The sequence below is a fragment of the Heptranchias perlo genome, chromosome 10 (genome assembly GCF_035084215.1).
Source record: "Heptranchias perlo isolate sHepPer1 chromosome 10, sHepPer1.hap1, whole genome shotgun sequence".
NCBI lineage: Eukaryota > Metazoa > Chordata > Chondrichthyes > Hexanchiformes > Hexanchidae > Heptranchias > Heptranchias perlo.
This window is the reverse complement of record NC_090334.1, coordinates 86571861-86594297: the sequence shown is the minus strand read 5'-3', so window position 1 is coordinate 86594297 and position 22437 is coordinate 86571861. Positions and strand designations below refer to the sequence as shown.

Below are 22437 nucleotides of genomic sequence, written 5' to 3'. Positions count from 1 at the left end.
CAACCATTGACTGTGCATAAGAACATAAGAAATAGGAGTAGGCCACACAGCCCCTCGAGTCTGCTCCACCATTCAACAAGATCATGGCTGATCATCTACCTCAACTCCACTTTCCCCATATCCCTTGATTCCTTTAGTGTCCAATAATCTATTGATCTCAGTCTTGCATACACTCAACGACTGAGCATTTTCAGCCCCCTGGGGTAGAGAATGACAAAGATTCACAACCCTTTGAGTGAAGAAATTCCTCCTCATCCCAGTCTTAAATCCCTAATCCTGAGACTATGCCCCCCTAGCACGAAACTCACCAGCCAGGGGAAGCAGCCTCTAAGCATCTACCCTGACAATCCCTCTAAAAAAAATTTATATGTTTCAACGAGATCACCTCCCATTCTTCTAAACTCCAGGAAATGAAGGCCCATTCTAATCAACCTCTCCTCATAGAGCAACCCTCTCATCCCAGGAATCAATCTAGTGAACCTTCGTTGCACTCCCTCTAAAGGCAAATATATCTTTCCCTGGATTAGGAGACCAAAACTGTACACAGTACTCCAGGTGTGGTCTCACCAGAGCCCTATATAATTGCAGCAAGACTTCCTATTCTTGTACTCCAACCCCCTTGCAATCAAGGCTAACATACCATTTGTCTTCCTAATTGCTTGCTGTACCTGAATGTTAACTTTCTCTGACTACCAACATTTCTTAGTCTCTCACTTTCTAAAAAAAATTCTGTTTTTCTATTCTTTTTACCAAAGTGGATAATTTCAAATTCCCCACATTATACTCCATCTGCCACCTTCTTGCCCACTCACTTAACCTGTTGATATCCCTTTGCAGGCTCTGTGTTCTCCTCACAGCTTATTTTCCCACCTAACTTTGTATCGTTAGCAAACTTGGATACATTGCACTCGGTCCCTTCATATAAGTCATTGATATATATTGCAAACAGCTGAGGCGCAAGCACTGATCCTTGCTGCACCTCACGAGTTACAACCTGCCAACCCAAAAATGACCAGTTTATTCCTACTCTCTGGTTAATGGACAGAAAACAATCCTCAATCCATGCTAATATATTACCCCAATCCCATGAGCCCTTATCTTGTGTAACAACCTCTTGTGTGGCACCTTAACGAATGCCTTTTGAAAATCCAAATATACTACATCCACCGGTTCTCCTTTATCAACTCTGCATGTTACACCCTCAAAAAATTCTAATAGATTTGTCAAACACGATTTCCCTTTCATAAAACCGTGCTGACTCTGCCTAATCATATTATGATTTTCTAAGTGCCTGTTACTACGTCCTTAATACTAGATTCCATCATTTTCCCTACTACTGATGTCAGGCTAACTGGCCTATAGTTCCGTGTTTTCTCTCTCCCTCCTTTCTTGAATAGCGGGGTTACATTTGCTACCTTCCAATCCATGGGGACTGTTCTAGAATCTAGGGAATTCTGGAAGATCAAAACCAATGCATCCACTATCTCTGCAGCCACCTCTGAAAACTCCAGGATGTGGGCCATCAGGTCCAGGTGATTTCTCAGCTTTTAGTCCCATTAATTACTCCAGTATTTTTTCCTTTAGTAATCTTAATTACTTTCAGTTCTTCACTCATTAGACCCTGGGTTCCCCACTATTTATGGTATGTTTTTCATGTCCCTTACTATAAAAATTTGTTTAAGGTCTCTGCCATTTCCTTATTCCCCATTATAATTTCTCCTGTCTCTGCCTCTCAGGGACCCACGTTTACTTTTGCTAATCTCTTCCTTTTCACATACTTGTAGAAGTCCTTACAATCTGTTTTTATATTTCTTGCTCATTTATTTTCCCCCTCTATCAATTTTTTGGTCATCATTTCTAAAACCCTCCCAATCCTCAGGCTTACTATTTTTGACAACATTGTAAGCCTCTTCTTTTAATCTAATACTATCCTTAACTTCTCTAGTTAGCCACGGTTGGATCACTTTTCCTGTGGAGTTTATATTCCTCAAGGGAATGTATATAAGTTGAGAAATATGAATTATTTCTTTAAATGTGCACCATTGCTTATCTAGTCATATCTTTTAATCTAATTCATCAATCTACCTTCTATCCTCCAAACTACTTTTGCCAATTTGGTTTGCCCAATCTACATGAAGATTAAAGTCCCCCACGATTATTGCATTACCCCTGTTACATGCTCCTCTAATTTCCTGATTTATACTCTGTCCAACATCACAACTACTGTTAGGGGGCCTGTAATCTACTCCCACCAGTGTTTTCTGCCCCTTGTTATTTCTTGGCTCCACCCATACTGATTCCACATCCTGATTTTCTGAGCTAAGATCCTTGCTCTCTACTTTCTTTATCCCAACCTTTATTATCAGGGATACCTCCCACCCCTCCTTTTCCATTTTACCTCTCTTTTCTAAAAGTCAAGTACCCGGGAATATTTAGTTCCCAACCTTGATCACCCTGCAACCATGTCTCAGTTATGGCTACTTTATCATTACTTATTTATTCTTCTCTGTGCCCTATTTATAAAATCCAAAACGCTTTTGTCTTTTTTATGGCTTCACCTACCTCCACTCTCACTTTCAAGGATTGATGTATTTATACATGAAATACAGAGGTTACAACACAGAAACAGGCCATTCGGCCCAACCAGCATTTAGCCTCCAAATAGTTTCTCGGGCCTCTGCAGTTTCCCAGCATGTATCCCATTAGACTCTGGTGCTTCATCTTCTTTTAGTCTAACGAATCAAAAATTCACCATTTATCCATCATAATATCGATCACCTCGCTCTCAATCACTTCAGGATTCACCTTTTCTCCACTACCCTACGCTTCAGTAAAAATGCCATTTTTCGATCATCTACAAATTGACAATCCTCTCAAATGATCCCACCTTGCTTTTAACAATTTAACAGTTTATTTGAATCCAGGTCTCTGTTCATCTGCCCTGTGCAGCATCTTTCCATTAACTATATTACTCCCAATTAACCGGTCTGGATGGGATGCATCCCAGATTGCTGACGGCAGTAAGGGTGGAAATTGCGGAGGTACTGGCCATAATCTTCCAAACATCCGTAGACACGGGAGTGGTGCCAGAGGACTGGAGAATTGCAAATGTTGCACCCTTGTCCAAAAAAGCGTGCAAGGATAAACCCAGCAACTATAGGCCAGTCAGTTTAACCTCTGTGGTGGGGAAACTTTTAGAAATGATGGGGCAGTGTCCTAGGCCCAGCCATCTTTCGCTGCTTCATCAATGACCTTCCCTCCATCATACGGTCAGAAACGGTGATGTTCACTGATGATTGCAGTGTTCAGTTCCATTCGCAACCCCTCAGATAATGAAGCAGTCCGTGCCCGCATGCAGCAAGATCTGGACAATATGCAGGCTTGGGCTCATAAGTGGCAAGTAACATTCGCGCCAGGCAATGACCATCTCCAACAAGAGAGAGTCTAACCACCTCCCCTTGACATTCAATGGCATTACCATCGCCGAATCCCCTACCATCAACATCCTGGGGGGTCACCATTGACCAGAAACTTAACTGGACCAGCCACATAAATACTGTGGCTACAACAACAGGTCACAGGCTGGGTATTCTGCAGCGAGTGACTCACCTCCTGACTCCCCGAAGCCTTTCCACCATCTACAAGGCACAAGTCAGGAGTGCGATGGAATTCTCTCCACTTGCCTGGATGAGTGCAGCTCCAACAACACTCAAGAAGCTCGACACCATCCAGAACAAAGCAGCCCACTTGATTGGCACCCCATCCACCACCCTAAACATTCACGCCCTTCACCACCGGCGCACAGTGGCTGCAGTGTGCACCATCCACAGGATGCACTGCAGCAACTCGCCAAGGCTTCTTCGACAGCATCTCCCAAACCCGCGACCTCTACCACCTAGAAGGACAAGGACAGCAGGCACATGGGAACAACATCACCTGCACGTTCCCCTCCAAGTCACACACCATCCCAACTTGGAAATATATCGCCGTTCCTTCATCGTCGCTGGGTCAAAATCCTGGAACTCCCTTCCTAACAGCACTGTGGGAGAACCTTCACCTTACAGACTGCAGTGGTTCAAGAAGGCGGCTCACCACCACCTTCTCAAGGGCAATTAGGGCTGGGCAATAAATGCTGGCCTCGCTAGCGACACCCACATCCCATGAACGAATAAAAAAAATCCGGGACAGAATTAGCAGTCACTTGGACGAGTGTGGATTGATTAGGGAAAGCCAGCACGGATTTGTTAAATCCAAATCTTTTTTAACTAACCTGATACAGTTTTTTGATGAGGTAACAGAGAGGGTAGATGAGGGCAATGCCATTGATGTGGTGTATACGGACTTTCAAAAGGAGTTTAATAAAGTGCCGCATGGTAGGTTTGTCATCAAGATTGCGGCCTATGGAATAAAGAGGGCAGTAGCAACATGGATACAGAATTGGGTAAGGGACAGGAAACAGTGAGTCGAGGTGAACGTTTCTTTTCGGACTCGAGGGAGGTGTACAGTGGTGTGCCCCAGGGGTCGGTGCTTGGACCACTGCTTCTCTTGATATATATTGATGACTTGCATTTGATGTACAGGGCACAATTTCCAAATTTGCAGATGACACGAAACTTGGAAGTGTAATAAACTGTGAGGAGGATAGTGATAGGTGGTACGGGCGGACATACAGCAGATGAAATTTAACGCAGAAAAATGCGCAGTGATACATTTCGGTGGGGAGAACAACGAGAGGCAATATAAACTGGAGCGCACAACTCTAAAAAGGGTACAGGAAGAGAGATCTGGGGGTTTATGTGCACAAATCGTTGAAGGTGGCAGGGCAGGTTGAGAAAGCAGTTAAAAAAACCATACGGGATCCTGAGCTTTATAAATAGAGGCCTAGAGTACAAAAGTATGGCAGTCATGATGAACCTTTATAAAACACTGGTTCGGCCACAACTGGAGTATTGTGTTCAGTTCTGGGCACTGCACTTTAGGGAACATGTGAAGGCTTTAGAAAGGGTACAGAAGAGATTTACTAGAATGGTTCCAGGGATGAGGGATTTTAGTTACGTGGATAGACTGGAGAAGCTGGGGTTGTTCTCCTTGGAACATAGAAGGTTGTGAGGAGATTTGATAGAGGTATTTAAAACCATGAAGGGTCTAGACAGAATAGATTGAAATACTGTTCTCATTGGCGGAAGGGTCAAGAACCAAAGGACGTTGATTTCAGGTGATTGGCAAAAGAAGCAAAGGTGACATGAGGAAAAACTTTTTTTTAACACAGCGTGTGGTTAGGATCTGGAATGCACTGCCCAAGGGCTGGTGGAGGCAGATTCAATCCATGGCTTTCAAAAGGGAACTGGATAAGTACTTGAAAGTAAAAAAATTGCAGGGCTACAGGGCTAGGGAGTGGGGCTCGCTGGATTGCTGTTTCACAGAGCCAGCACAGACTCGATGGGCTGAATGACCTCCTTCTGTGCTGTCACCTTTCTATGATTCATGTTAAATTGCAACTGCCATTCATCTGCCCATTCAGCTAACCTGTCTACATCTTCCAGAATTAGGAAAATAGGAAGTTATGCCGAAGCATTATAAAACACTAGGAAGGTGTCAAGGCCTTGGAGAGGGGGCAGAGATTTACCAGAATGGTACCAGGGATGAGGGACTTCAGTTAGGTGGAGAGACTGGAGAAGCTGGGATTCTTCTCCTCAGAGCAGAGAAGGTTAAGGGGAAATTTAAAAGAGGTGTTCAAAATTATATGGGGTTTAAAGTAAATAAAAACTGTTTCCGGTGGCAGAAGGGTCAGTAACCAGAGGACACAGATTTAAGGTAATTGGCAAAAGAGCCACAGACGACATGAGGAAACATTTTTTTACGCAGTGAGTTATGATGATATGGAATGCACTGCCTGAAAAGGTGGTGGAAACAGATTCAATAGTAACTTTTAACAAGGAATTGGATAAATACATGAAGGGGAAAAAAATTATAGGGCTATGGGGAAAGAGCGGGGGAATGGGACTAATTGGATAGCTCTTTCAAAGAGCCAGCACAAGCACGTTGGGCCGAATGGCCCCTTTCTGTGCTGTATGATTCTATGTTGCCAAGCCTTCTGCAGTCACGATTTGCCAAACCTACTTTTGTGTCATTAGCAAATTTCCCTATTATGGACATATGGAGCACAGTCTATATATACACACATAACAAATTTGCACCTTTCTCCTGTCCAAGCAACACCCATTTACCCCAACTCTGTTTCCTGTCCATCAATCAACTGTCCGTCCATAGAATCATAAAAAGGTTACAGCAAGGAGGCCATTCGGCCCATCGAGTCCACACCAGCTCTATGCAAGAGCAAATGTCCATGCTGCTCCATTTCTTCCTCTTCCCTATGCCTGAATTTTTCTAACAAGCCTCCTGTGAGAAACCTTATCAAACGCCTTTTGAAAATCCATATACACCACATCTACTGCATCCCTTTATGTATACAGTCAGTTAAAAAAAAAATTCAATTGTCAAACCCAACCTGCCTTTATCAAATCCATGCTGGCTGGTCATGAAGAAGCCATGCATTTCTAAATATTAACTAATTTTATCTCTATTTGTTTACTAATAACTGACAGACTTGATGAGCTTTAGTTATCTGACTTATCCTTCTCGCCTTTCTTGAAGCAAAAAGATTGATCTGTAAAGGATGAACTATAAGGAACAACTTGATAAGCTGAAGCATCTCAACCTCAAAAAGGGTGGCAGGGGAAGGGGGAAACCTTTTGTAGGTAAATGTCAGAGCAGTAGAAGAGGGCACACGTCAGGAGTTGTGAAGGGCAAATTTCAGACAAACAACACAGTACTTCTTTACAGAGTGTGACCAAGAACTGAAACAATTTGGCAGGATAGGTAGTTAAGGCCTGAACAATGTACTCGCTCAATGAGCAGCTCGATGCTGTAATGGAAAGACAATAGGTATTCTGGAAAGATGAGATCGAATGGGCTGCAGGTCTTGTTCATCCATAGCTATCTTGTGACCTCTGCACTGTGGCAGAGATAGTAACTGAGCACCTACTGAAGATTTAGTACCACATCCATCACTGGAGCTCTGTGGTACCAGAGGATGGTACAACAGCAGGCACTTTATGCCATAGCACTAACTGCATCAACCTGGGAGATGGCACAAGTCCCTAGCTCAATGGGAACTTTGAGGTTGCTTCAAACTGCTCAATCCTAGCCAATATCAGACAGCTGAAACATTGACAAGTCTGACATCTTACTTCAGTCATATAGGTCAGCACAGAGCCATCCCTGACTAGTTCAGTCCCCAGAATTGTAACAACTTGGTCCTGACCTGCTAGACAAGTCCTTCTCTGTTCTGGAGTGAGTGTGTTTGCCCTCAGATCTGGTTAAAAAGAAAACTCCAAAGCTTTACTCCTGGAGTGTGAGGGCAGTACTTGCAACAAAATTCTCCTGTCCTCATGAATTATCTATCAGCACTTCAGTTTTGTCACCAAGCCTGCTTATAAAAAGCCTGCTTATAAAAGCAGACACAACCTTCAACCTAAAGCAACAAAGAACATTATCTACAGGCCCATCCCAATGTACATGGAGGATAAACAAATGTGGAAAATCAGCAAACTTCAACATTCTCACTGCATTTTTGTTTCAGTACTTCCTTCAGGGAAATATCTGTGCTGCACAAGTTCTCCAAGCCCCTCCCTCAGAAAGATATCTATACACTGACTTTTGTCTCTCAGGCCCTCTTTCTCAGGGTGATATCTGTACACTGACTGGTGTCTCTCAGCCCCTCTCTTGTACCGGGTAGTAACCCTTCTGTACTGCTGGAAACGTTATTAGGTACATCACGATCCTGCCCATTCCTCCAGCCTACACTTCTCACCGCTCTCATCCCATAGTAGTGGTGCTGTTCATACTTGTCTCCGGGTTTTTTAAACGGGAAGGAACCATCATATCCAGTCAGATATCCTGCTAATCCGATTAACATCTAGAAACAGAAAAACAAAGCTAAGACACACAAATTCTAAGAAAAATGAAAACAAATTGGACTTTTTCCAAAAGATACAGGCAGCAGTAGATAGTCAAATAAAAAATGAAGATATTTTAATCTACTTTTATCCATTATTATTGTATAATCCGCTCAGTGGCTTTATTTTTTCGCTCTTTATGTACATGAGAATCCATACCTTGCCTAGTGGAGGATGAACATCAAAGAAAAACGTTTGGTTGATATAATAACTTCCCATTTTTCCAAAGTGAGTTTCATCCCAACTGCGAAGGAGGAAAAAAATTATCGTGACACTGGATTCCAAAAACACTTCTTTCCCAGCTCGACTAGTCTTGTGCAGCTAATACATATACAATACACAGCGGGTAAAAGGGAAAATGATTCACTCCCGTCTGGTATTGTACGGCCAGTCAGTCAGCTCCTGTACCAATCCATAGCTGGCCTTGCACATCCCACTCATCTTGGTTTGAAAATGCAACCTATTTTAAATCAACCTCACTCCATGTTTAAATCAATTTGAACATGGGCACTTCTGATTATAAATCTCACGACTATGATTTCCCGTGATATTGATGGGTTCCTGTGCAGACTGGATAGGGCCTGTGGTTTGAAGCCTGAGTATCAGATAAAAGATGAGCGGCGGGGACCTGAACGGGAGCAGAGGAGAGAGACCGAGAGCGGGGATAAAAGAGCGGCGGCCTGAGGCCCGAGACCAGAGCGGCGGCGGACCTGAACGGGAGCAGAGGAGAGAGACCGAGAGCGGGGATAAAAGAGCGGCGGCCCGAGGCCCGAGACCAGAGCGGCGGCGGACCTGAACGGATCAAAAACAACAGAAAACCAAGGAGTGACTTCGCAGGACAGCAGGTAAGTGATTGGTTGGTATTACTGTTTTTTCCCTCTAAATTCGGGCATTGGTTTAAACTAAGAGCTGGGAAACTAAGCAGCTTTTATAGCAGGTAGTGTTTTTTTTTGTGAACCTAGGTCCCTAGTATAGTTAACATTTTCTAATTTCAACGTAATTTAAAAGGGGTAACTAAGCTAAGGCAAGTCATGGCAGCAGACCTCGCACCCGTGATATGCCCCTCCTGCAAGATGTGGGAAGTCATGGACACTACCAGTGTCCCTGACGACCATGTGTGCAGGAAGTGTGCCCACCTGCAGCTACTGACCGATCGTATCTCGGAGCTGGAGCTGCGGGTGGACTCACTGTGGAGCATCCACGATGCAGAGAAACTTGTGGATAGCACGTTTAGCGAGTTGGTCACACCGCAGGTAAAGGTAGTACAGGCAGGAAGTGAATGGGTGACCACCAGGCAGAGCAAGAGGTGCAGGCAGGTAGTGCAGGGGTCCCCTGTGGCCATCCCCCTCTCAAACAGGTATACCGTTTTGGATACTGTTGTGGGAGATGGCTCACCAGGGGAAGGTGGCAGCGACCAGGTTCATGGCACCGTGGCTGGCTCTGCTGCACAGGAGGGCAGGAAAAAGAGTGGCAGAGCTATAGTGATAGGGGACTCGATTGTAAGGGGAATAGACAGGCGTTTCTGCGGACGCAACCGAGACTCCAGGATGGTATGTTGCCTCCCTGGTACAAGGGTCAGGGATGTCTCGGAGCGGCTGCAGGACATTCTGGAGGGGGAGGGTGAACAGCCAGTTGTCGTGGTGCATATAGGTACCAACGATATAGGTAAAAAACAGGATGAGGTCCTCCAAGCTGAATTTAGGGAGTTAGGAGTTAAACTAAAAAGTAGGACCTCAAAGGTAGTAATCTCAGGATTGCTACCAGTGCCACGGGCTAGTCAGAGAAGGAATGACAGGATAGCTAGGATGAATACGTGGCTCGAGAGATGGTGCAAGAGGGAGGGATTCAAATTCCTGGGCCATTGGAACCGGTTCTGGGGGAGGTGGGACCAGTACAAATTGGACGGTCTGCATCTGGGCAGGACTGGAACCAATGTCCTAGGGGGGGAAGTGTTTGCTAGTGCTGTTGGGGAGGGTTTAAACTAAAGTGGCAGGGGGATGGGAACCGATGCAGGAAGTCAGTGGGAAGTAAAGTGGGGACAGAAACAAAAGGCAGTGAGGGAGAGTGTACAAAACATGACCGGACAGATGGTCTGAGAAAGCAGGGCAAAGACCAAGGGAAGTCTAGATTAAACTGCATTTATTTCAATGCAAGAAGTCTGATGGGCAAGGTAGATGAACTCAGGGCATGGATGGGTACATGGGACTGGGATGTTATAGCTATTACTGAAACATGGCTAAGGGAGGGGCAGGACTGGCAGCTCAGTGTTCCAGGGTACAGATGCTATAGGAAAGATAGAGCAGGAGGTAAGAGAGGAGGGGGAGTTGCGTTCTTGATTAGGGAGAACATCACGGCAGTAGTGAGAGAGGATATATCCGAGGGTTCACCCACGGAGTCGATATGGGTAGAACTGAAAAATAAGAAGGGAGAGATCACTTTGATAGGATTGTACTACAGACCCCCAAATAGTCAACGGGAAATTGAGGAGCAAATATGTAAGGAGATTACAGACAGCTGCAAGAAAAATAGGGTGGTAATAGTAGGGGACTTTAACTTTCCCAACATTGACTGGGACAGCCATAGCATTAGGGGCTTGGATGGAGAGAAATTTGTTGAGTTGATTCAGGAGGAATTTCTCATTCAGTATGTGGATGGCCCGACTGGAGAGGGGGCAAAACTTGACCTCCTCTTGGGAAATAAGGAAGGGCAGGTGACAGAAGTGTTAGTGAGGGATCACTTTGGGACCAGTGATCATAATTCCATTAGTTTTAAGATAGCTATGGAGAATGATAGGTCTGGCCCAAAAGTTAAAATTCTAAATTGGGGAAAGGCCAATTTTGATGGTATTAGACAGGAACTTTCGGAAGTTGATTGGGAGAGTCTGTTGGCAGGCAAAGGGACGTCTGGTAAGTGGAAGGCCTTCAAAAGTGTGTTAACCAGGGTTCAGGGTAAGCACATTCCTTATAACGTGAAGGGCAAGGCTGGTAGAAGGAGGGAACCTTGGATGACTCGGGAGATTGAGGCCCTAGTCAAAAAGAAGGAGGCATATGACATGCATAGGCAGCTGGGATCAAGTGGATCCCTTGAAGAGTACAGTGATTGCCGGAGTAGAGTTAAGAGAGAAATCAGGAGGGCAAAAAGGGGACATGAGATTGCTTTGGCAGATAAGGCAAAGGAGAATCCAAAGAGCTTCTACAAATACATAAAGGGCAAAAGAGTAACTAGGGAGAGAGTAGGGCCTCTTAAGGATCAACAAGGTCATCTATGTGCGGAACCACAAGAGATGGGTGAGATCCTAAATGAATATTTTGCGTCGGTATTTACGGTTGAGAAAGGCATGGATGTTAGGGAACTTGGGGAAATAAATAGTGATGTCTTGAGGAGTGTACATATTACAGAGAGGGAGGTGCTGGAAGTCTTAACGCACATCAAGGTAGATAAATCTCCGGGACCTGATGACATGTATCCCAGGACGTTATGGGAGGTTAGGGAGGAAATTGCAGGTCCCCTAGCAGAGATATTTGAATCATCCACCGCTACAGGTGAGGTGCCTGAAGATTGGAGGGTAGCAAATGTTGTGCCTTTGTTTAAGAAGGGCGGCAGGGAAAAGCCTGGGAACTACAGACCGGTGAGCCTGACATCTGTCGTGGGTAAGTTGTTAGAGGGTATTCTGAGAGACAGGATCTACGGGCATTTGGAGAGGCAGGGACTGACTAGGAACAGTCAGCATGGTTTTGTGAGAGGAAAATCATGTCTCATGAATTTGATTGAGTTTTTTGAAGGGGTAACCAAGAAGATAGATGAGGGCTGTGCAGTAGATGTGGTCTACATGGACTTTAGCAAAGCCTTTGACAAGGTACCGCATGGTAGGTTGTTACATAAGGTTAAATCTCATGGGATCCAAGGTGAGGTAGCCAATTGGATACAAAATTGGATTGACGACAGAAGACAGAGGGTGGTTGTACAGGGTTGTTTTTCAAACTGGAGGCCTGTGACCAGCGGTGTGCCTCAGGGATCGGTGCTGGGTCCGCTGTTATTTGTTATTTATATTAATGATTTGGATGAGAATTTAGGAGGCATGGTTAGTAAGTTTGCAGATGACACCAAGATTGGTGGCATTGTGGACAGTGAAGAAGGTTATCTGGGATTGCAACGGGATCTTGATAAATTGGGCCAGTGGGCCGATGAATGGCAGATGGAGTTTAATTTAGATAAATGTGAGGTGATGCATTTTGGTAGATCAAATCGGGCCAGGACCTACTCCGTTAATGGTAGGGCGTTGGGGAGAGTTATAGAACAAAGAGATCTGGGAGTACAGGTTCATAGCTCCTTGAAAGTGGAGTCACAGGTGGATAGGGTGGTGAAGAAGGCATTCAGCATGCTTGGTTTCATTGGTCAGAACAATGAATACAGGAGTTGGGATGTCTTGTTGAAGTTGTACAAGACATTAGTAAGGCCACACTTGGAATACTGTGTACAGTTCTGGTCACCCTATTATAGAAAGGATATTATTAAACTAGAAAGAGTGCAGAAAAGATTTACTAGGATGCTACCGGGACTTGATGGTTTGACTTATAGGGAGAGGTTGGATAGACTGAGACTTTTTTCCCTGGAGAGTAGGAGGTTAAGGGGTGATCTTATAGAAGTCTATAAAATAATGAGGGGCATAGATAAGGTAGTTCGTCAAAATCTTTTCCCAAAGGTAGGGAAGTCTATAACGAGGGGACATAGATTTAAGGTGAGAGGGGAGAGGTGCAAAAGGGGCAATTTTTTCACTCAAAGGGTGGTGAGTGTCTGGAACGAGCTGCCAGAGGCAGTAGTGGAGGCGGGTACAATTTTGTCTTTTAAAAAGCATTTGGACAGTTACATGGGTAAGATGGGTATAGAGGGATATGGGCCAAGTGCAGGCAACTGGGACTAGCTTAGTGGTATAAACTGGGCGACATGGACATGTTGGGCCGAAGGGCCTGTTTCCATGTTGTAAACTTCTATGATTCTATGAAGAAGCAAGGCCCACAGTACATGGCAGTCAGGTTAAAAATAGGAGAGAAGATGAGCTCTAACAGGAAGCAGTGACGAGGTGACACCAAGCTGGGGTTCCAAGAACCTGGTAGTCTGAAGCAGGAAGGGAATTCTGATGGAAATATATAAAATAAATCAGTGCGACAATAATTTGTAACCAGAACACTTATTGAATTCTGTAAAAGATCATGAGCACTGCACCAGCCACCTGTCTAGAAACCAAAATGCAGGACAAAAATGATATTGTTAACGGTTCCCTCTCCTCAGGTACTGTCCACCTCCCCTTCAAATCTTCCGTCATCACCCCGCTCCTCAAAAAACCCACCCGTAACCCCTCTGTCCTTGCAAACTACCACCCCCATCTCCAACGTCCTTGAACTTTGATTCGTCTCCCAAATCTGCACCCATCTTTCCCACAACTCCATGTTTGAGACCCACCAATCAGGTTTCTGCCCCAGCACTGAAACAGCCTTTATCAAAGTCACAAATGACATCCTATGTGACTTGTAACCATGGTAAACCGTCCGTCCCCCCTTCAACCTGTCTGCAGCCTTTGACACGGTTGACCACACCATCCTCCTCCAGCGCCTCTCCTCCTTCGTCCAGCTGGGTGGGACTGACCTCGCCTGGTTCCATTCCTATCTATCCAGTCGTAGCCAGAGAATCACCTCCAATGGCTCCTCTTCCTGCTCCATTACCTCTGGAGTCCCCAAGGAACTATCCTTGGCCCCCTCCTATTTCTCATCTACATGCTGCCCCTCAGCAACATCATCCGAAAACATGTCAGGTTCCACATGTCTGCTAACGACACCCAGCTCTCTCGACCTCTCCACTGCCTCTGATTTGTCACACTGCTTGTCCAACATGAGCAGAAATTTCCTCGTACTAAATATCGGGAAGACCGAAGCCAATGTCTTCTGTCCTCGCCACAAACTCCGTTCTCTAACCACCGACTCCATCCCTCTCCCTGGCCACTGTCAGACCGTTCACAACCTTTGCATCCTATTTGACCCTCAGCTGAGCTTCCAACCACATATCCGCTCCATCATCAAGACCGCCTACTTCCACCTCCATAACATCGCCCGTCTCCAGCCCTGTCTCAGCTCAGCTGCTGAAACCCTCATCCATGCCTTTGTTACCTCCAGACTTGACCATTCCAATGCACTCCTGGCCAGCCTCTCACACTGTAAACTTAAGCTCATCCGGAACTCTGCTGCCCAGATTCTAACTCGCACCAAGTCTCGTTCACCCATCACCCCTGTGCTCGCTACCCTTCATTGGCTCCCGGTCTGGCAATGTTTCGATTTTAAAATTCTCATCCTTGTTTTCAAAACACTCGATGGCCTCACCCCTCCCTATCTCTGTAATCTCCTCCAGCCCGACAACCCTCCGCGATCTCTACGCTCCTCCAATTCTGGCCTCTTGCGCATCCCCGATTTTCTTCGTTCTACCATTGGCGGCCGTGCCTTCAGCTGCCTGGGCCCCAAGCTCTGGAATTCCCACCCGAAACCTCTCCACCTCTCTCTCCTCCTTCAAGACACTCCTTAAAAACTGACTTCGATGACCAAGCTTTTGGTCACCAGTCCTAATAGAATCATAGAAGTTTACAACATGGAAACAGGCCCTTCGGCCCAACATGTCCATGTCGCCCAGTTTATACCACTAAGCTAGTCCCAATTGCCTGCACTTGGCCCATATCCCTCTATACCCATCTTACCCATGTAACTGTCCAAATGCTTTTTAAAAGACAAAACTACTTGTGAGGCTCAGTTTCAAATTTTGTCTGATTTACATTCAGCGTGAAGCACCTTGGGATGTTTTAATATGCTCCTAACTTGTGCCTTGTGGATGCTGGAAAGGCTATGGGGAGTCAAGAGGTGAGTCACTCGCCGCAGAATACCCAGCTTCTGACCTGCTCTTGTAGCCACAGTATTTATATGGCTGGTCCAGTTAAGTTTCTGGTCAATGGTGACCCCCAGAATGTTGATGGTGGGGGATTCGGCGATGGTAATGCCGTTGAATGTCATGGGGAGGTGGTTGGACCCTCTCTTGTTGGAGATGGTCATTGCCTGGCACTTGTCTGGCGCAAATGTTACTTGCCACTTATGAGCCCAAGCCTGGTTGTTGTCCAGGTCTTGCTGCATGCGAGCTCAGACTGCTTCATTATCTGAGGGGTTGCGAATGGAACTGAACACTGTGCAATCATCAGTGAACATCCCCATTTCTGACCTTATGATGGAGGGAAGGTCATGGATGAAGCAGCTGAAGATGGTTGGGCCTAGGACACTACGGGCTCGGTATAAATCGCATCCATATCCCGTATACTGAGATACCCACCCATTATCCCTCCATAATACTCTCTTCATCCCCCTGCCAGGTAGGTCATGCCTGGCGAACTTGATTGAATTTTTTGAAGAGGTGACTAAAGTAGTGGACAGGGGAATGTCAATGGTTGTTGTTTATATGGCCTTCTAGAAGACATTCGATAAAGTCCATCATAAGAGATCGTTAACTAAAGTTGAAGCACATGGAAGGGAGGGTAAATTATTGACCTGGTTAGGAAACTGGCTAAGTGGCAAGAGTCAGAGTAGGGATGTGACTAGTGGTGTCCCACAGGGATCTGTGTTGGGGCCTCAACTAGTCACTGTATTAACGCCTTAGATGACAGGATAGAGAGCCACATATCCAAGTTTGCCGATGACACAAAGATAGGCAGCATCGTAAGCAGTGTGGATGGAAGCAGAAAATTAGAGAGAGACATTAATAGATCAAGTGAATGGGCAAAACTGTGGCAAATGGATTTCAATGTCGGCAAGTGTGAGGTCATCCACTCTTGGACCTAAAAAGGATAGATCAGAGTACCTTCTAAATGGTGAAAAGCTCAAAACAGTGGAGGTCCAAAGAGACTTAGGAGTCCACGTACATAGATCATTAAAACGTCATGGACAGGTACAGAAAATAATCAAAAAGGCTAATTGAGTGCTGGCCTTTATATCTAGAGAACCAAAATACAAGGGGGTAGAAGTTATGCTACAGCTATACAAAGTCCTGGTTAGACTATACCTGGAGTACTGGTCACCACACCTGAGGAAGGATATATTGAGCTTCAAGGGAGTGCGGTGTAGATTTACAAGAATGATACCTGGACTCCAAGGGTTAAATTACAAGGAGAGATTACACAAACTCGGGTTGTATTCACTGGAATTTAGAAGATTATTTTTTGAGGCGGCAACAAAGAGGGTCAATGAGAGTAGCGTTTTTGATGTAGTCTACATGGATTTTAGCAAGGCTTTTGACAAGGTCCCACATGGCAGGCTGGTCAAAAAAGTAAAAGCCCATGGGATCCAAGGGAAAGTTGGATCCAAAACTGGCTCAGTGGCAAGAAGCAAAGGGTAATGATTGACAGGTGTTTTTGTGACTAGAAGGTTGTTTCCAGTGGGGTTCCACAAGTCTCAGTACGTGGTCCCTTGCTTTTTGTGGTATATATTAATGATTTGGACTTGAATGTTGGGGGGCTTGATCAAGAAGTTTGCAGATGATACAAAAATTAGCCACGTGGTTGATAGCGAGGAAGAAAGCTGTAGACTGCAGGAAGATTGCAAGAAGGCATTGCTGCAGGAGTTCCTCAGGGCAGTGTCCTCGGCCCAACCATCTTCATCAATGACCTTCCCGCCATCATAAAGTCAGAAATGGGGATGTTCGCTGATGATTGCAGTGTTCAGTTCCATTCGCAACGCTTCAAATAATGAAACAGTCCGAGCCCGCATGCAGCAAGACCTGAACAACATCCAGGCTTGGGCTGAAAAGTGGCAAGTAACATTCGCGCCAGACAAGTGCCAGGCAATGACCATCCCCAACAAGAGAGAGTCTGACCACCTCCCCTTGACATTCAACGGCATTACCATCGCCGAATCCCCCACCATCAACATCCTGGGGGGTCACCATTGACCAGAAACTTAACTGGACCAGCCACATAAATACAGTGGCTACAACAGGTCACAGGCTGGGTATTCTGCGGCGAGTGACTCACCTCCTGACTCCCCAAAGCCTTTCCACCACCGACAAGGCACAAGTCAGGAGTGCGATGGAATACTCTCCACTTGCCTGGATGAGTGCAGCTCCAACAACACTCAATAAGCTCGACACCATCCAGAACAAAGCAGCCCACTTGATTGGCACCCCATCCACCACCCTAAACATTCACGCCCTTCACCACCGGCGCACAGTGGCTGCAGTGTCTGAAACTCTGCCTGAAAGGGTGGTAGAGGCAGAAACCCTCAACTCATTTAAAAAAGTACTTGCATGAGCACATGAAGTGCCGAGACCTACAGGGCTACAGACCAACTGCTGGAAAGTGGAATTAAGCTGGATAGCTCTTTTTCGGCCAGCACTGACACGATAGGCCAAAAGACCTCCTTCTGTGCTGTAACTTTCTATGATTACATAATTAAGGGGTGATTTGATAATATCTTGAAAACCTCTCAGGGGAATGGATAGATAGAGAGAAACTATTTCCGCTGGTTGTGGAGTCTCGGACTAGGGGACACAGCCTAAAAATTAGAACCAGGACTTTCAGGAGTGAAGTTACGAAATGTTTGGAACTCTCCCGCAAACTGAAGTAGATGCTAGCTCAATTGTTAATTTTAAATCTGAATGATACCACCTTTGATTATCAAAAATCTAAGGGATATGGGGCTACGGCGGATGTATGGAGTTCGGTCACAAATCAGCCATGATCTCATTGAATAGCAGAACAGGCTCGAGGGACTAAATGGCCTACTCCTGTGCTTATAAGCTGGGGTTGTTCTCCTTAGAACAGGGAAGGTTAAGGGGAAGATTTGATAGAGGTGTTCAAAATCATTTAGGGTTTTGATAGAGTAAATAAGGAGAAACTGTTTCCAGTGGCAGAAGGGTCAGTAACCAGAGGACATAGATTTAAGGTGATCGGCAAAAAAGCCAGGGGTGACATGAGGAAACATTTTTTTTCATATAAACGCAGCGCATAGTTATGATCTGGAATGTACTGCGTGAAACAGTGGTATAAGCAGATTCAACAGCAACTTTCAAAAGGGAATTGGAGAAATACTTGAAGGGAAAAAAATTTACAGGGCTATGGGAAAAGTGCAGCAGAATGGGACCAATTGGATAGCTCTTTCAAAGAGCTGGCTCAGGCACGATGGGCCGAATGGCCTCCTGTGCTGTACCCACTATGATAGGGTTAGATGAAATAGGGAGGGAGGAGGCTCGTGTGGAGCATAAACATCGGCATAGACCTGTTGGGCCAAATGGTCTATTTCTGTTTTCCTGTTCTGCGTCCTCTGATCACCGATCCTTCTTCCACTGGAAACCGTTTCTGCTTATTTACTCCGTCAAAACTGTTCATGATTTTGAACACCTCTATCAAATCTCCCCTTAACCTTCTCTTTTCTAAAGGAGAACAACCCCAGCTTATAGGAACAGGAGTAGGTCATTTAGTCCCTCGAGCCTGTTCTACCATTCAATGAGATCATGGCTGATCTGTGACCTAACTCCATGCTTTAGCCCTCTCTCCCTTAATACCTTTGATTAACAGAAATCTACCAGTCTCAGATTTAAAATTAATAACTTCAGATCATAACCACTGCTCCCATTTTTTCGGTCAGCGAGTGCTGGTAACGAAAACAGAAAATGCTGGAGAAGCTCAACAAGTCAGGCAGCATCTGTCGAGAAAGAAACAGTTAATGTTTCAGGTCAATGACCTGTCACCAGAACTGGAAGATGCTAAAAGAGTTAAAGTATTTGAGCAAGTACAGAGCCAGGGGAGGGGAGGAAAGAACAAAAGGGAAGGTCTGTGATAGGGTAGAGGGCACGAGTGATTAAGTGACAAAAGGGATGATGGTGCAAGGCAAGGAAGGTGGTAAAGGGACAGGTTAAGAAACAAAAGATTGATCAGGAGTAGCTGTAAATGGCAGCAGCAGAACCATTCCCAGCACTCGCTGACCCAAAAAATGGGCATGATGTGGAGATGCCGGTGATGGACTGAGGTGGACAAATGTAAGGAATCTTACAACACCAGGTTATAGTCCAACAGTTTTACTTGAAAATCACAAGCTGGTCTCCAAAAGCTTGTAAGAACATAGAAATAGGAGCAGGAGTCGGCCAATCAGCCCCTCGAGCCTGCTCCGCCATTCAATAAGATCATGCTGATCTGATCCTAACCTCAAATCTAAATCATGTCCAATTTCCTGCCTCGCTCCCCGTAACCCCTAATTCCCTTTACTTCGAGGAAACTGTCTATTTCTGTTTTAAATTTATTTAATGATGTAGCTTCCACAGCTTCCTGGGGCAGCAAATTCCACAGAACCCACCACCCTCTGAGTGAAGAAGTTTCTCCTCATCTCAGTTTTGAAAGAGCAGCCCCTTATTCTGAGATTATGCCCCCTAAATTTTCAAATAAAACTGTTGGACTATAACCTGGTGTTGTAAGATCCCAAAAAATGGGAGCAGTGGTTACAATCTGTACTTGATTAAAAACTTTAACTCTGAACATCTTCCAGTTCTGGCGCAAGGTCTTCGACCTGAAACATTAACTCTGTTTCTTTCTCCGCAGATGCTGCCTGACTCGCTGAGTTTCTCCAGCATTGCCTGTTGTTATTATGGCCTGTTTCTGCGCCGTACATTCCCAGTAATTCTATCTGGTGATAATAGACTTCCCCCGGCCCATACTCACCACACATGCCCGGGCTCCGACAGCCTGTAGAAGCGGCTGAGGAAGGAGAGCGCGGTGACCAGCAGGAGGAGGCCGGTGCGCGCCAAGGCCGCCATCCCCGACCTGCACAAGCCGCTTAGCCAGGTTGCTCGGCTCCGGTTTTCGGCCCGAGCCGGCCGCTCTCCGCTGCTGTGCGCTGCCAAGCCCCGAACCCTGGCTTCGCTCGACCGCTCCCGTCGACATGCCAGCGCGACACCGGTTCAGCCTGACACAGGCCCCGTCTCCAACGACAACCGGCGCCCTTTTCCCCAGCATGCACCCGCCACTGTCTCAACCAATCAACAGGAGGGAGGGCGTCGGCGGGGCCATTTAAACCCGGACCGTTACTCCAGGGGATTTAAAAATAACGGCCCGGGGGGGGGGGGGGATCATTCCTGGACTGGGGGATAATCCCGGTGGGGGGGGGGGATCATTCCTGGACTGGGGGATATTCCCCGGGGGGGGGATCATTCCTGGACTGGGGGATATTCCCGGGGGGGGTCATTCCTGGACTGGGGGATATTCCCGGGGGGGGGGATCATTCCTGGACTGGGGGATATTCCCCGGGGGGGGGGGGGTCATTCTGGACTGGGGGATATTCCCCCGGGGGGGGGATCATTCCTGGACTGGGGGATATTCCCGGGGGGGGGATCATTCCTGGACTGGGGATATTCCCCGGGGGGGGGATCATTCCTGGACTGGGGGATATTCCCCGGGGGGGGGATCATTCCTGGACTGGGGGATATTCCCCGGGGGGGGGGGTCATTCCTGGACTGGGGATATTCCCGGGGGGGGGGTCATTCCTGGACTGGGGGATATTCCCGGGGGGGGGGGGGGGGTCATTCCTGGACTGGGGGGATATTCCCGGGGGGGGGGGGGGGGTCATTCCTGGACTGGGGGATATTCCCGGGGGGGGGGGATCATTCCTGGACTGGGGGATATTCCCGGGGGGGGGGGGGGGGTCATTCCTGGACTGGGGGATATTCCCGGGGGGGGGGGGGGTCATTCCTGGACTGGGGGATATTCCCGGGGGGGGGGGATCATTCCTGGACTGGGGGATATTCCCCGGGGGGGGGGCGATCATTCCTGGACTGGGGGATATTCCCCCGGGGGGGGGGGATCATTCCTGGACTGGGGGATATTCCCGGGGGGGGGGGGTCATTCCTGGACTGGGGGATATTCCCGGGGGGGTGGGGGGATCATTCCCTGGACTGGGGGATATTCCCGGGGGGGGGGGCGATCATTCCTGGACTGGGGGATATTCCCGGGGGGGGGGATCATTCCTGGGACTGGGGGATATTCCCGGGGGGGGGGATCATTACTGACCTGGGGGATATTCCCGGGGGGGGGGGGTCATTCCTGGACTGGGGGATATTCCGGGGGGGGGATCATTCCTGGACTGGGGGATATTCCCCGGGGGGGGGGGGGGATCATTACTGTACTGGGGGATATTCCCCGGGGGGGGGGATCATTCCTGGACTGGGGGATATTCCCGGGGGGGGGCGATCATTCCTGGACTGGGGATATTCCCCGGGGGGGGGGATCATTCCTGACTGGGGGGAATTCCCCGGGGGGGGGCGATCATTCTGGACTGGGGATATTCCCCGGGGGGGGGATCATTCCTGGACTGGGGGATATTCCCCGGGGGGGGGGCGATCATTCCTGGACTGGGGATATTCCCGGGGGGGGATCATTACTGGACTGGGGATATTCCCGGGGGGGGGATCATTCCTGGACTGGGGGATATTCCCCGGGGGGGGGGATCATTCCTGGACTGGGGGATATTCCCGGGGGGGGGATCATTCCTGGACTGGGGGATATTCCCGGGGGGGGGGATCATTACTGGACTGGGGGATATTCCCGGGGGGGGGGATCATTCCTGGACTGGGGGGATATTCCCCGGGGGGGGGATCATTCCTGGACTGGGGGATATTCCCCGGGGGGGGGGGGATCATTCCTGGACTGGGGGATATTCCCGGGGGGGGGGGGGGATCATTACTGTACTGGGGGATATTCCCCGGGGGCGGGGGATCATTCCTGTACTGGGGGATATTCCCCGGGGGGGGGGGATCATTCCTGGACTGGGGGATATTCCCCCGGGGGGGGGGGATCATTCCTGGACTGGGGGATATTCCCCGGGGGGGGGGATCATTCCTGGACTGGGGGATATTCCCCGGGGGGGGATCATTCCTGGGACTGGGGGGATATTCACCAGGGGGGGGGGGATCCTCCTGGACTGGGGGATATTCCCCGGGGGGGGGGGGGGAAATCATTCCTGGACTGGGGGATATTCACAGGGGGGGGGGATCATTCCTGGACTGGTGGGATATTCCCAGGGGGGGGGGGATCATTCCTGTACAGGGGGATATTCCCCGGGGGAGGGATCATTCCTGTACTGGGGGATATTCCCAGGGGGGGGATCATTCCTGGACTGGGGGATAATCCCCGGGGGGGGGGATCATTCCTGGACTGGGGGGAGGGGGAAGGGGGGGGATCATTCCTGTACTGGGGGATATTCCCCGGGGGGGGGATCATTCCTGGACTTGGGGGATATTCCCCGGGGGGGGGGGATCATTCCTGTACTGGGGGAGGGGGGGGGAGGGATCATTCCTGGACTGGGGGATATTCCCCGGGGGGGGGATCATTCCTGGACTGGGGGATATTCCCCGA

General features: G+C 47.8%; 1 protein-coding gene across 6 annotated transcripts in view; it reads right to left on the bottom strand.

Annotated features, from left to right (window-relative positions):
- The window catches only part of pomt2 (protein-O-mannosyltransferase 2), a 196347-nt gene extending 176298 nt beyond the window's left edge, over positions 1–20049 (bottom strand). For 5 of the 6 annotated variants that reach the window (XR_010964271.1, XM_067992145.1, XM_067992147.1 and 2 more), the window contains exons 1-3: positions 19750–20049; positions 8178–8262; positions 7874–7978 (exon numbers count right to left, since the gene is read on the bottom strand). Coding sequence is in view for 4 of the 6 variants with exons in the window: in XM_067992145.1 (XP_067848246.1) it covers positions 7874–7978; positions 8178–8262; positions 19750–19844 (285 nt within the window). In the remaining 2 variants the exon portion in view is untranslated. Of the gene's footprint in view, positions 1–7873; positions 7979–8177; positions 8263–19749 lie in introns of those variants that run through there. The other variant, XM_067992148.1, reaches the window with a different exon arrangement.
- Positions 20050–22437: the final 2388 nt, after the last annotated feature.